Source organism: Arachis hypogaea, chromosome 8 (assembly GCF_003086295.3).
Source record: "Arachis hypogaea cultivar Tifrunner chromosome 8, arahy.Tifrunner.gnm2.J5K5, whole genome shotgun sequence".
Lineage (NCBI taxonomy): Eukaryota > Viridiplantae > Streptophyta > Magnoliopsida > Fabales > Fabaceae > Arachis > Arachis hypogaea.
In genome coordinates, this window is record NC_092043.1 from 41,839,082 (window position 1) to 41,855,551 (window position 16,470).

Consider the following 16,470-nt stretch of genomic DNA (forward strand, 5'->3'; position numbering starts at 1 on the left):
GATATGGTGTCTGTTTCGAGGGTTATCGGAAATTGGGTTGTTTAGATTTGAATGTGAGGTCTCAATGCCTTTAGGTGATTTGTCCAACGTCTTCTCCACCGAGGATGAATCTGTCCGAGTTATTTGTGGGTAGAAGTAGGGGGTTGTACCTGCAAGGGACTAGGGACTCCGATGCTTAAGTTAGTAAAGGTTTTAGGCAGGTTTTAAGTTGATTGGGTTCGAAAAACATCAGAGAGTGCCAGGGTTGTAATGCCTCTTCTAGTAAAATACCTTGCTTAAGTCATGGTATTTCTACTAGAAAGAACATTACGTACACTTTCCTAATGTTAACTACTTAATACTGAGTCTTTATATTGATAATTCGTTTCTGATTTAAATAAAAATCCAATCAATTTTGTTTCCAATCATTTGAAATTATATATAAGGTCTCCAAACAATATTGATCACATAATTACTAGTAATACATTATAGTTATTCAAATGAACAATAAATACAAGCCTATCCCTATGAAGGAAATTAAAAATCCCAAACAGCAAAGCGAGAAAAAAATAAGTTCTAACAATAATAACTTAACTCGCAGTTAAACTCTTCTATGCATCTATAGCTACATTAATAGGACTTTACATCTGTAACTGAATGGGTGGAAAATTTTGGGATGAGAACTAATCCACAAGTTCTCAGTAGAAAATAAGAATGTCGTAAAGTGAGGAATAAAGCGTAAGCGTAGATAGTTAATTCATCTTAAAAATATTTACTTTCATTAATTTTATAAAACTTTTTGAAGTTACGTTGAAAAAATTGGCTATTTGCTTTAAATTATATTTCCTAAAATTGATTCTGATTAATAACAATTTTCCATATACAAGTAAAGCGCATACACAAGCAAATCAGTACAGATAAACAAACAATACACACATCAATCAAACAGCAAGGCAAATATAAATTAAACAACACATAATACAAGCACACTCAGGCAAATCATACAAATGTATATGATGAATGTCTAGCCCTAGTGTAGGTCATAAACTCACTTGTCGGTTACATACCCACTCCTGACGTTATCCAACGTCCTTTGTTTGGGTAAGGTTTTCCTGTTGGCAATACTCATTGCAAGCGTCTTTTGTCTCATAGGGTGGCACTTGTTAGCCTACACTCACTGTAAGCGACCTTTGTCTTACAGGAGCACACTCTAGCTGTGTTTTTCGATACCTTTGTAAACAATATTTGTCTTACAGTATAGGATTATAGCTAAGTATTCCAAAAAAGCGTTCTTGGTAGGCGTATCACCAAATATCCAACTGCCTCAGTGCAACAGATCATAAACACATACTTTTTCTTGTTCATTGTTAAAGCGGGGTGGTCACACCACCATTTATCTGATTGTCTCAGCACAATAGATGATCAGCATATAATTCCTATTCTTCAGATTTCATCTTCTCACTCGTCCTCTATTAAGGCAAAATCTTCTTTCACAATCATAATCGCACAAGCGGGACAAACCCGTCCTTGCCAACAACCATATAAATCGATTACCTTTTCTCAAAAGAATTATTTAAGTTATTACAATAGTTCTTACTTTAATATTCTCAAAATATCTAGCATTAACATTGAAATCCATTTCAATTTCTTTACAAGTTAAAAGTTACTTAAACCATTAAAAACTAACATGTTCCAAGCTTAAATTCATTACTTTTAAGCTAAATCAGTTTAGTTTTCCGCCCTTCACCAAACATTAAAACCAAATCAAGCATGTACCATTAAAATTCATCTTAACTCAGGAACCCAAGGCTATCACCAAAACAGCCTCGATAGTCTAACTTTCATTCTGTTTATCAAACAAACTCAGAATCGTGTAAACTTTATGTCTATGCGTCTATCTCGGACTAAGATTTTTAACAAGCTAAATATCATAATTTTATAATTATTATAGCTTTAGATATAAAGAAAAAATCGTGACGGTCCTGCAATTTTAAACTAGAAAAACAACAACAGTGTACAATTTTCAAAATCTCATATAAAATCCAAATTTAATCCAATAACATCAAGCTTAATATGGTTCAACTAGACTTATCTAGATTTCTTTTCCAATTGGTTCCAGGTAAATACCATTCTTAGTAATTTTCCCAATCTTCATTTTAATGTAGTACCACCACCTGAGATAATTATTTGAGTTTTTACATGCCAAATTACCTTAATTACTTTTCATGATTTTTAAAAATTAACATCACCGACTCAACGATTAAAAATCGCGACACGCAGCACTTAATGCGCCACATGTCGTGAGACATGCCTCCTTTCCTTTGATTAAGTGACACTTAGTCACTAATTAAGTGATATAAAAGCACAAAATTCTCTCGCTCTCCTTCAAGAACAGCCGAAGCCATGCATGAGAGAAAATGGAAGATTTTTATTGATTTCTGTTTTTTGAGCTTGATTTCTCGAGATCTGTGACCCCCACAAAAATTCTGATCAGATAGAAGTGACTGTATCTTCTTCCTCTACGTGGTGACGTGTGTTTTGTTCGGTGGAATCGCGAAGTGGAGCTGCCCTGCCAGAAACTAGTTCGGCCGAACCAAAGGACGGGAGGAACCACTGAGCTTTCGACATTTTCGCTCTATTTGACCAATCAGAAACCTCCTCCAGTATCTTGTTTGTGTTCTGCGCTTCATAGAGGTAGGTTTGACTCTTTAATCGGTTAAAATTATGAATTAATTGATATATATGGTTGTATTGTCAATTGTTGAGGTTCGTTGTTCAAATCTGTGATGGTTGGCTGTTGAAATTTTAGCTAAATTGCTGTTGGAATTATTGTTGTGATTTGGACATGTTGAGGAATTTGGAACGGATATTGTTGAATAATTAGCTGAAATCTGAGTTATATGATAGTATGTAACTGAGTTCTGAAGGTCAGATTTTGATTTGAAATTAATTATAACTAAATGAATATTTTGAATGGAGGTTCCGACTTCCGAGTAAAAAGGAGTAGAGGTTTAGCTTTTGAGAAAGATTTAACGATTGAAATTAATTGAGTTTGGTTTTTGAAGAAAAATAATTGGATTGCAATAAAGGGTTTAAAGCAAAAGACAGCTTTGAAAAAAATATGACTCTAGTTGAACAAAAAAGGTTTTATTTTGAAAACAGAAGAACCGTGCTCAATTTACTTATTTCAATGAAGTTTTGAGTATTTTAAATTTGTATAATATTTTGAATAATTTATAAAGTAACCAGTGAAAATTATGTCTCTTTTATAGAAGTTTAGAGTTATTTATAATAATTTTAAAGTACGTCAATTTAATTAAAGTAACTGACAGAATATATCATTTTACAAAGTTTAAGCATATTTATGTATTTTAGTCCTCTGGGTATATCTTTATGCATATTTTTAAAAGTATTTATAGAATTTAAGTCTAACTCTGAGATATTTGAAAAAGTGATTCTAAAGTTAAATCTCATGACCTGCTCTGTTTCAGTTTATTATTTTAAAGAAATTGTGGAATTCTGCATAAAGAGTTATTATATCCTGAAAGATATCTAATTATGTGATGAGATAATTGCGTTTGGAAGTACTACACCAATGTCTCTTTTTGTCATCGATTTATCCGGCAATTTGGCGAAGAGCGGTACGGGTGCTATAGCCAAGAGTGTGACCCATCACTTTAATCGTTTGAGCAGTACGGGTGCTATAGCCTAAGAGTGTGCGGGCGCTATAACCCAAGAGTGTATCGGGTACTATACCCCAAAGCGATAGCAATGAGAGACAATATTCGTAAGGATGTAATGTCGGGCGCGGATCGAAAACTGACGGATGAGCTCATTACCTATACTAGGGCTAGACATACATCATACTTGTTTGCGCATATCTATTGTGTTTTTTGAATTCATTCTTGTGGTTGTATGTTATGTTACTATTTGCTTTTATTTGTTGTTTGCTCTATGTTCCTTTGTTGTGGTCTGATTGATTTGAGACACGTGGCCGCTATATAAAAAGTAAAATTAACATGTTTCAGCCCGACCCTACTAAGAACTCACCAGTTCTTACCACATATCTTCCTACCCCCTTTTCAGATGGAGATGTGTGTCATTTTCTATGAGTTTGAGTAGCCTTATGTGTACGAGGATTCTATCCTTCACAGCTTCTATGTGGTGTCCGCGGAGTCTCGAGTCCGTAAATACGTAATTAGAGATCATAACTTCACCTCTCTTTAATCGTAATGCACCATATGCTTTTTCGATGTCGTGGTTACATTCCGATTCTGTCCATCATCCTTTCACATGCATGGAGGTCCTGTTCGAGCACACCAGGATGGTGAGGTAGTGCCTAAGCCTGCCCTATCATCGATGACTATATCCCTGAGTCTCCTCCAATAAATTTGGATATGTCGATAGAGTCACTTTCTACTTACTCCTCTGACCTTTTCACCATAGAGCTTATCGGAACTTCTGCCGCGGTGTCTAGTCAGCCCTCAGCAGTTGAGCAGATTTCTCCTAGTGGTACAGCTTCAGCAGGTGACAACAGTGATGGTAGTCCCTAGAGTACATCAGAGGTCATCGTTATTTCTGAGGACGAGGACATTGAAGGGATAGAAATTGTGGATCTGACCTCTGAGGATGATGAGGATCCCGAGATGGATATAGAAATTGTGGACTTGACTTTTGACATCGATTAGGCAGCGATATCAACATCTTCTTTTGGCAGCGCTCCGGTGTAGTGGTTCTTTTATTTTAGATTCTTACTTTTGTTTTTCGAGAGACAATGTTAGAAGACTAGGTTAATTTGGGTGTTAGATTAGGGGCTTTGTGTATGGGCCAAACCTATATATATATATATATATATATATATATATATATATATATATATATATATATATATATATATATATATATTGTCTTGTTTGTGTGTGTATTTGTTTATAGTTTTGGTTTGTAAAATCTTGTGTTTCTCTTTAGTTGCGATTTCATTTTTTTAACAAAGGTTTTTCATAAATATCGAGTTTCGTTAACTTGATTATAGACTTGATATTGTTAATAATAGTGTTAATATAGTTTTAAGTTAATAATACTCAATGGTTCGATATGAGTATGTCATATTAAAAATTGGATCGTTACACAATATCTTAAATAAGAGTAGATAATAAATGAATTACTATTATTATTATTATTATTATTATTATTTGCTGCCCAAATAGAACCGAACTAAAAATAATTTTACTCAAAATTCTTAATTTTTGATTGATTAAAAATATTTAAGTTCAGACCCACATTATATCAATAATATAAAGTATGTCCACCAAAAATAGCTAAGATTACAAATTATAATTATTAATATTATATTAACTTAAATCAATTTGTATTAATCGAGTGGTCAATTTATTCGTTCGCTTAAGTAAGTATCAAAAGTTTAAATTCTGTCATGTATATATAGTAACTCATTAACAAATGACATACTTTTAAATGTAATTTAAATATGCAAAAGATTAGTCATTGTCTTATGAAAATAAAAGACATCATAAGAAAAATATTACATTAACTTGAGCTAATTATACCAATTAGAAATGTATTATTATATATTACTAATTTTATAATTAAAATGTGCCATTTTTTATTATAATTAAAATTATTTTTTTTGTAAAATAAAAATTTTTCTTTTTCTTTTTTTCATTTTCTATCTCTCTCATCCTTTCACTCCTCTCTTTTATATATCATTATCAATGACTAATTATAAATTTGATGATCAAAATATTCAATATAACATTCTCTAATTGTATTTAAATTAAAATTAAAATTAAAATTAAAATATAACTATATTATATTTATATATTACTAACTAATTTAATAATTAAAATGTATCATATGACACTATGTTATTAAAATTTAGAGAAAATATTTTCCTCTAAAATTAGTAAACTTTCTTTTTACATTCTCTTATCTACCTTTCTTTTTTCTATTTCTCTCTATTCTTTCCACTCTATATATAATTTATAATTTATATTTTATATTAGTAATTTGACAAATCAAAATATGTCACCAATACTTTTCATTATAATTAAAATAATTTTTTTTAGCTTTTAAAATTAACAAACTTCCTTTCTCATTCTTCTTTTTTTTATCTTTTTCTCTCTTTTTTTTTTAAATTTTTTTCTACCTTTTTGTTCTACAAAAAACAAAATTAATAATATAATATAATTTAAATAAAAAATATTATTATATACATATTTTTTTATTTAGTTTTAAATTTTTATTACTTATCTTTTTAATCTATAATTTTTACTTCTTTTCCTTCAAATATTTATTACATATAATTTAAAAAAATACTAATGTTGTGATTAAACGTTAGAATCAAGATTTAATTGTTAAAAAAAAATAAATTTGAGATAATTTTATAACTATCAATATAAATTTTTTATGTTAATTTTAGTTATATTTTTATATAGAGAAAAAATATTATTTTTAAATAACAAGTATAAAAATTAATTATTTCTATTTGTACAACAGACTTAATATCTAATCAAATATAAAAGTATATACATTAATTCTTTCAAAAATATTAAAATTAATTATTAATAAAAAATTAAATTCTTTCATATAAAAATAATAACTAAAAATTTATTATTTATTTATTTTATCTATACAAATTCTAATCTTTTTAGTTGACGAGATTTTTTTTTTGTAAAAATAATTTAATATTATAAATTTTTTATATCATAATTTATAATATCAAAATGGATGTAATTTTAAAAGTTTTATACTCCTGTAATATTATTACCGATAAAAATATTAATTAGCAAATAAATACAACCACGTCATTTAAGCACATGTAGAACAAAATAGCCTTCGTCACCATAGTATTGGCCAAATGACCATCCACCGGGGGCCAGTAAGTACTATCCAAGTATCCAGTATCCACACAAACATTGTAAAAATAAGCTTAGCTGTCTTCAGCACTACAGTTTTTCCATCCAAGGACTTGCAAGTTGCATTTATGTGACAACCAGCAATGAGTAAACGGCAACAGTTTTCACCGCCGGCGGCCAATGACCCCGCTTCCACAGCCACCGCCGACGAAAGAAAGAAAAGCCGGAGAACTCAAACTACAGCACTGTCCCTTGACCACGACATCCTGTGTATGATCTTCGCTTTCCTCGACATGTTCGACCTCGTTCGATGCACTCTCGTTTGCAAAACATGGTTATTCTCTTCCTCCCTCTTCTAATCTTTTCCTAATTTTTAAGCCCTAGTATATTGAATTTGAACAATAACGGGCAGATTCGTCACGTGCCTCACTGAAATTTTGCGTGTGTTTTTGTCGATTGGTTTTTATGAAGGAATACCGTCATTGAATCTTTGTCGCTGCGAGAGTTTCATCGCAGGAAGCTGATGGGTTCTTCTGAATTCCCGAAAAAGCCCCTGAGGGTAATTTTTGCAGAAATGGCTATGGAACAGCATAGGTTGGCGCTTCAAGATGGTTCCTTTCATGTTGATCAGTGGAAGGTTCATTCAACCACGTAATTTCAACTTTTTGATAGCATGTACTTAATTTCTTGGTGATGTGCATATCTGCATATATGTCGTTTCTGTTGTTACTATTGAAGGTAAATGGCAAATAGATTTTTTGACCATTTTTAGTGGACACACACAAGCCTCTACAAAACTTAATTTTTCAAGGTTCCTACCAGTGAAACGTGAGACACATAGGACATAGTTGTCCTTTTTTTTCTTGTTTTTACATCTTAATCAGTTCAGTTGCATAGTTGTTCTGATTCTTGGTAGACTAATGATACAAACACTTCTCAATTCTCACATACTCCCCGGTGATATGATGCAAAACTTTTGTCTATACTTCTTGGCTCATAGTTGTTTATAAGAGTAATTTTTTTCATGAGGGTGGATTCTCTCAATTGGAAGATCCTCTTGACCATGTTAAGGGTAGAATTTTACCACTGATTTGATACTTTTTTGGATGCATTTTAGAACCCACCATATCACACTTGACATGGATAACTGGATTTTGCAATTGGGAGTATATATTTTCAAATTTTCATAGTCAATACTAGTGCAATGTAAAAGTTGTAGACTGTGAGTACAATTGTGAGAACATGACACTATGAAAGGTCTTATTATTTGGTATTGAGATAAATCATATTTGGAGGATGAGGAGTTGATGGCTATTTCCACACATTCCTGGCTTTCTTTTGTTGTGGTTATTTTAGCTGTATCTAACGGTGTTTATTTAATATTTTTCTCATCGTCATTGATAACAGCTTACTTATGACAAGCTTAGAGCTGATAAGTTTAAACCTGAGGGGCAATGTTAAAAAAGCCAATAACTATATATATTGATACTGTGGTGTATCTATACCTAAGCACTCAAGCGATCAAACTATGCTGACTTACATTCAGCCTTCACTTCTCATTCTTTTCCATTTTCCTACGAAGTCAAGACTTATCTTTAACAACTTTGACTAGTACATTATCCCTAATATGCCTCTTAGGATGTTTGTATACATGCTCGCCAAGCAAATGATCCTTATGAATTTCAGATTCTTGCTTACAAAGAAAAAAAAAAAAAAAAACTAATGTTGTACTCATATGGAAATACTATTCTAGCTTCTGGCATTTTTCCCATACTCCAATGACGATTACTACAGCCATTCATGTTTGTCATACCATAGTGGGTTATACAAAAAATCTTTTAGTGATGTCACTCCAATTCAAAGAGTATTGATGGATTCTCAATGTGAAATTCTGTATTACATGCCATGTCTTTTAGCTTTGTTTTGTCTTTTTTCCCCTCCCCTTTTGGTCTGTGTCTGTGTGATATACATACAATACATCATTGGTTGGATGGATATTGATGTTCCCTGCTTGGATTTTAAATCAGGGCTGCTCAGTGCCGAATGAAAATGGGCACAGTTGCTACTGGTGTGGGTGATAAGGTAAATAAATACACTATTTGCATATCTCATTATTTTTACTGTTTATTAAATTCTTAATGGATTATTAACTTTCATTTTTCTATTTATTTAACTTTGCTTATGGAAACAAAAATTCATATATTGGATGTACTAAATACAAAGTAGGTTTATGACTTGGAAATTGTGTTTTTTAAAGCATGAATAGTGGTACCTCCTTATACAGCTTCACCTCTATACCAGATAATATGTGAAGATCTTGTGTTGTCGAAGAGCTGGTAGGGAAAATGGAAATTAAGAGGAAGGTTTCTATATAATGCTCACCTCTATCCATATATATTTAGATGAAACTATGAAGATAATGTGAAAAAATTGAAATGATGCATGCAGGTATAACTAGAGCTACTAGTACTGGTACTTGTCCCTATAACTTTGTTATTCTTAGTAATGAAAAAAAAAAGGTGAATGGAGATTCAACATAGATTATAGTTCATTAAATAAGTTAGCAGTGGCTAAAAATTCCTGTCACTAGCTTTTGTTTTGCTACTTTCTAGATGAATCAAGCTGCTAGTGTATTATCTAATTTGGATCTTTAATGGGGTCATTACTAGATGAAGGAATGCGACATATTGACCATGGAACTCAATCCCTTGCCTCCCTATTGCTCTCCTAGTGTATACCCTTTTAATTATGATCCTGCTACAACAATATTTTGATATCCAGACAATGTTCTCTATTGTGTTCTTAGGAGATGTTACACACATGGTACTTTTCTTTCTTGTACTTGTTTATGTTACTTCCTCCAATTAAGGTTATTTTGCTATTTCATTTTAGTTGAGTTTTACTTGTAGCTGACCCCACCGAGTAGTAAACGGGTTATTGTTGTTGTGATTGTTATTTTTTGGTTTTTATTTTTTTTGTTTAGCTCTTATACTAACTATTCTTGTCATACTGTTAGGTTATTCGTCTTTGGTCAGTAAACAGCTATAGATGCATAGAAGAGTACTCAGTACCAGCTATGCTTCCTCTGGTTGACTTTGATTTTGACGAGAGCAAGGTGAAATGGCTTGATGAATATTATATGTATTTTACTGTTTGTCTTGGAAGACATGATTCCACCTGTTTAAAATATAATATAAGCTTTTGTTGGGAGTGGAAAATCTTAGTTACTCTCAAATTTTATCTCAAATGTTTAATTTGTTAATTCTTAATCCTTTTGCATTCCTTAAAGAAAGCAAGATTATTATCTATGTTATCTTTTATTTGATATGAAGACTTGATAGTTGCCAAAAGAATGTAGACTTAACGTCAGCCTTGTCATGGTAGTTGATCACAAGGTCATTATTTTATCATGTTCATGTATCTTTTGCTTCAAATTTTCTGTTGAATTTAATTATGATGTTAAACATCTCTGGGCCAGTTTCTATTTGCCATCATAAAAAAATGATCGCATCAGTTCGTGATTATAGTTTCTTGCTTGCTTGTGTCTGTATGCTCTCTGATTTTATGTGTTTTTATTTTTTTGTCATGCATGCTCTGTGATTTCTGAAACCTCTTTAATTATCTGTAGATTGTTGGTCTAATTGGTAGTCGTTTATGCATTTGGAGACGGAATGGGAAAAGAAGCATATTTTCTTCCCCTGAAGGTGCAGTTGTAAAAGGGTCATGCATGCGGTAAACTAAAATGAATGATCTGGCTATTAATTTTATTTTCTAAACTATTTCACAAGACAGTCAGGTTCTTCTATGCATAGGGTGAAGCAATGGCATGATATACAACTTGGTCATCTATTATTAATGGTGCTACATTGCAGCAACGATATCATGGAGTTTGAATGTTTCTGCATTTTTATTTATTTAAATTTTTGCATGGTTTGTTTTTTTATGTTGTAATTTTGTATGATCATGGGACTTGAACCAATGCTCAACGGCTAGAAATGACATGTTATGCAAATTTTGTTCTCTGTGTAGAGTGTAGACTATAGAAACTGCAGATTTCTGGTGCTTACACTTCCTTCTGTATTTAACACTATGCATGTACTTGCATCTCCATTTCTGACAAGTTACTGCAACTCAATCTTGCAGTAACCCACCATTATGTCAATTCTAGTGGCTCTTTCCTGGAAAACTATATTCTACTTGTTACAATGTTTTCTCAAAGAACACTGCAGTTTCTCAAACATAGGTGGGCTACTAAAAGTTATCAACCACATCTGGCTTTCTAATTCTCAGATGTCAACATACCCTTCCACTACGAACCCACACTATCTGCTACCTTCCATGCTGCCACATTCAGAAACCTACTTCCATCTCATCTTTCAAGAATTTGTGTCTAGGAGTGCATCCTCTAGCAATCCCTTTGTTTCTTTGTGACTTCTCTCCTTGAAAAGGTTTCTTCACCAGTGAATTTAGTCCCGCTTTTACCCTCCAACCAAACATAACCAAGAAATAAAAACGGAATATGTTTCTGAAACAGAAAAGAAAAATAAAATCATTAGTTAAAACCTAGTAAAGGGCAACAAAGATAGAGATAAACTTTTACATATAAATGATTTGCAGCTAGAGATCCTTGGCTGAATTTTCTAGAATAGCTGCTTACGCCAACTGTAAAAGTTTTTGTACAAATTGTTCTGTACTTGCAGCTATTTTGATCCAGAAGCTATGGTTGGATATGATGATGGGGCCATTCGTGTTTTTGACATGTACAGTAGGAGCTGTTCTCAAATAATAAGGTATTTTGTAAGAGAGAGTGTCCCCTGTGCCTCTTTTTATGTCCTAAAATAGTCAGCTGCATTGAAAAGAATACAAATTGCACATTACGTGAATAGGGGAAAATTATAGGTTGATTTATGTGTTGTTCAGTAACTTAATATGTCATCTAACATTCATCATTGCAACTCTCTCTCTGCAGGATGCATTCGGCACCTGTAACTTGTTTATGTGTGAGTGAAGATCAACTTATATTGAGTGGCTCCACTTCGGGGAGTATTACAATTTCAGATCCTTATTCTGTCCAGCAAGTGACAACACTTAGATCAAGTGATGGCAGAGGTAAGTTCATCCCTTTTAATTGGCTATTTTTGTCAGCATGATCTCTTTCAGTATACCCAACCATTTCTTAGCACAAACACCTTTTGTGGTACCTCTTGCTGATAATTCTCTTCTGCTACTTGCTCATTTGTTCATTGTCTCTATCCTGAAGGCTCAAGTTTCCTATTTTAACATTAATCAATTCTTGTATTTTTAATGATCTAATTAGGCTGCGTACATTACACCCTTTGGGTGCGGCTCTTTCCCAGACCCTGCATTAACGCAGGAATTCAACTTCAACTGATTCCTCATTTTAAACACAAAGTTTGTCTAAGTTTTGTCAAAAACATACAAGACTACGAAAAATATGAAAGAAGTCTGGAAAAATGTTAAGAGTATAAATTCATCTGAAAGAATATTATAATAAAAAGCTTAAATAAAGCCTACTAATATAAAGAGTTAATGACATAAAGTACTACATAGTTATGTAAAAGCATTGGGGTTGGTTCATATTCCTTAATCAAGTAAATTGTAACATATTTTGTTATTTCCTAAATGTAATAGTGCTTAAACTAAAGAAGGCGCTTCTCGGTTTAGCGCCTCCTAGTAAGTAGTCAACACAATAAATAAATAAATAAAAGGTGCCACCGTTTTGAACAGTTCCATCTGGCTATGTAGTTTGGAAAAGGGTTGGAAAAGGGTGATATTTTGGTAATAAGTTTTAGAAACAGTAGTATGTTGGGAAAACAATTAAGAAAGAATAATCCCTTCTGACTCTAATTGGGGTTTAAGAAAATGCTAGGGGAGTAAGGTAGAAGTACTATACACGCTATAAGAACGAACGATAGGATTTTAGTAGAATACTGTATTCTGTTTTGAACCAAATATTTCAAAGGCATTATTATTCTTTCTGTGCTGCAACTGAATCTAATTTATGGTTTTCCTGTCAGGTATAAGGACCTTGTGTTTAAATCCCTCCTCTCAGCTACTGTTTGCAGGATCAGCTGTTGGATATACTTATTGTTGGGACCTTAGGTAAGCAAACAATGCCGTAATACAGGCTAATTATTGTTCATTAATTAAGCAAGGACACTGGACACCTAATTATGTGAAGCTAGTATATGTACATAGAAATCCAAAACTAAATGGTGTTAATAAAGTTTGCTTGGACATTCCTCTTGCCTAGTTGTATCATTCTGAAAAATTTAGGACCTTTTAGGCTGTGTTTGGATTCTGTCATTTAGAAAGAAATACATACAGATAGAAATAGAGACACACACACACGCACATACATACATGCACATACACATGCACGCATGCGCGCGTACACACGTAGAAATTGTATCTCTATCCTCTCCACAAGTAAGCAAGTATCTGGCTGCACACAGTGTATTTTTATCTGAGATACTAAAATATCCACACATTGTTAAGGTTTGGGCCTTGTTATTTCATCTTAACATAATTTTACTTCATGCATATACCCTTTGTGATCTGTTTTTATAATTTAACCAGTAACCACAGACTATTTGCTGCATTTTATTTATCATGTCCTGAACCTCTTTTGTTCTCATCACGCAGGACAAGGAAACAGTTGTGGGGCAAACGAGTGAGTCCGAATGTAATATACTCTGTGCAACATATGCGTGGTGACAGATCAACACTAGCTGTTGGCGGAATAGACGGTATCTTAAGATTTGTGAATCAAAATGATGGTACCATTGTTTCAAGTTGTATCATGGAGGATAAATTGATATCAAGTCCTTCAGGATCCTTTCAGAGAAGGAAAGGAAGAAGGTTGCCAGATAACTACCTAAATATTGATATCATTCCTACGAGTGCTAGACCTTCTATCACATGCCTAGCTGTCGGAATGAAGAAAGTTGTTACCACACACAATTCTAGTGATATTAGATTGTGGAAATTTACCTGAAAAGCTGTATTTCATATTTTGCATAGTCAAAATTTTATGTTATTGGTTTGTGATTTAGGATGAGAAGTTTACCATCTCTTCACATGCAGTACACCATAAAATTAAGTTGGTTAGTATTAGAGTCGTTATAGTGTAAAAACGGAGAACTTTTAATAATAAGAAAAAAAAGTAGGTATAGAAAATGATTGTGTATGAAAATTATAATGTTCATAAAAGAAAAAAAAATCAATGCCGTTTGTATATGATTAAATTGTCTAATCCTTTGTCACAAAAAAAAAAATTGTCTAATCCTTTTCAGTAACTTATTAGATGATTTATACTAACCAGTAATTACCGTTGAGGTTTGCTCTAATTATTCTCAGTCCCGTATAACTGATCAATTTTTTTTTTCAAAGGTAGGTTATATTTCATTAATCAATGAAAAATAAAATACAAGAGTGTCCAAAATAAAACAGCAAAGTAAAAAAGTGGGAATCTCCCAAAAAGTATACTGATGGTATATATCCAATGATGTATAGTCAAAATGAGAATAAACTAAAAAAAAGAAAGGATAGAGTACTAAATTAGTTTATTAATTCTGTTTTGGTCCTTAAAATTTAAAGTGTACTATTTGAATTTAAAAAAGTTTCATTTAGTTTTAATGTAATTCCACCGTGAGGTCAAAGTTAAATAATTAACGAAATGTCCTACATGGCAGCAGTACAAGAATAAGGTCGACAATCTGGAGAATAAGTACAAGCTCCAGAAGTACAAAATCAACGTGGATGTATCAATATATTTATTTATTATTTTTCTTACAATTTAAATGAAATATTTTCTATAGAACTAAGAGAATGATAAATAAATGTATTAATACATCTACGGTTGATTTTGTGTCTTTGGAGCTTGTACTTATTATCTAGATTATCGACCTTATTTTTATTCTGCTGCTATGTAGGACATTTCGTTAATTATTTAAGTTTGACCTTAACGGTGGGACTACATTGAAGCTAAATGAAACTTTTTTGGATTCAAATAGGACACTTTAAATCCTAAAGACTAAAACAGGATTACGCCCAAATGTAGGGGACCAATTTAGTACTTTACCTAAAAAGAAAATAATAAGGTGAATTGTGTGAAATTAAGAATTGTCCTCATGGGAACGGCGAGCTAAAATGGGGGTTTTCTGGATTTCAGGAGGTAACTTGACGGAGTTTGCAAGAATGGAAGATGACATTGAAGTACAGCCTTTAAACACTAACTGGTTGCGTGTTTTTCAGCAGTGCCAGCAAATGATGGTAAGCAATTAGGAGTTTCGGTCAGCATTCTTCAATAAGCTAAGCATCTTCGTTGCTGCAATTCACCATGTCTAGAAATCATCAAAACTCTGCGAGGGAAGACAGTCTCTAAGAGAACTTTGAGACCATACTTTTTTACTTGTACAACAGTAGAGCAAACAGTGAATGATCGTTTCTGTTGCTTCCTGACAACAGGGGCATATTGGCTATATAGATGGGCAGCAGCGGTGGATCTGAGCAAGGATCAGAAGGCAGCCATGTAGAGCTTTCTAAATAAATATCTTAATTTTGTGAGGCAAGTTCAGCTTCCATAGTTCAATCCATGGCTTCTTCTGTTGCATATGATTAGGGCAAAGTTCAAGAGGTGAATGGTGAAATAAGTAGCCAATTTTGTAACCTGAAGCAGTATCATAATATTTGGAATCATTCAAACCCCATCGCAATTTGTCATGACTCCCATGAATTTTAACTGCAAGAATACTGTTAGAATCGTCTTAGGAAAATAATTTCTGAATGAGGCTCTGATTCCAATTCCTGTTTTCGGTAATTAAATTTGCCATTCGTGGAACAAGATTGGAAATAACTTGTCTGTTTGGCATTGCCGAGATCATTAGAGGATACAGAGGAAGTAGCATGGATCCTCAAAGGTTCAGATGTTCTCTCCACTACTCACCGCCCAGTTAAGGCCTTTTTCAACTATCTTTCGGCCTTTCAATATGCTCATCCATCCCCAAGGAGGTACGATTCTGCAATTATAGCATTACCATTTCTAAATTACTTTCCTCTTAGGATTTTGGATAATAGAAAAGTTGGCTGCGTTACCAATCGCCAATAATGTTTGCCTAAGAATATCAAATTCTGAATTCTAAGGTCTTTAAATCTAAGACCTCCTTCTCTTCTTAAGCGAGTCATAGTGTCCCAGTTAATCCAAGCCATCCGTCTTTCAAATCCTTTTTGCTCCCACCAGAACTGAGATTATAGAGCGTGGATTTCCGAAATTAAACCATTAGGTAATTTAAAACAAGACAATGTATAAATAGGAATAGCTTCCCTTACAGCCTTAAGCAATACTTGTCTACCCCCCGAAGATAAGAGACTGCATTTCCATCCTTGGATTCTCTTTCGCACCTTCTCTTTGATCATACTGAACGAAGCCTTTCTAAATCTAGAGATCGTAGAAGGCAAGCCCATATATTTGTCTTGAGCCTCAATGTGATTGATATTTAGAGAGTTAGCCAATTGTGTACGAGTAGTAGAAGGAGTGTTGTGACAAAAAAATATAGCAGATTTATTAAGATTCACCCTCTAACCACTGATGCTTTCA

General features: G+C 33.0%; 1 protein-coding gene across 1 annotated transcript; it reads left to right on the forward strand.

The window, feature by feature from the left end:
* Positions 1–6,816: 6,816 nt before the first annotated feature.
* Positions 6,817–14,067, forward strand: LOC112707542 (F-box/WD-40 repeat-containing protein At3g52030). The gene is made up of 9 exons (XM_025759304.3): positions 6,817–7,185; positions 7,323–7,502; positions 8,879–8,933; positions 9,868–9,966; positions 10,480–10,583; positions 11,552–11,641; positions 11,821–11,960; positions 12,890–12,974; positions 13,518–14,067. The coding sequence occupies exons 1-9, from the start codon at positions 6,995–6,997 to the stop codon at positions 13,867–13,869; spliced, it is 1,296 nt and encodes a 431-aa protein (XP_025615089.1). The 5' UTR covers positions 6,817–6,994; the 3' UTR covers positions 13,870–14,067.
* Positions 14,068–16,470: the final 2,403 nt, after the last annotated feature.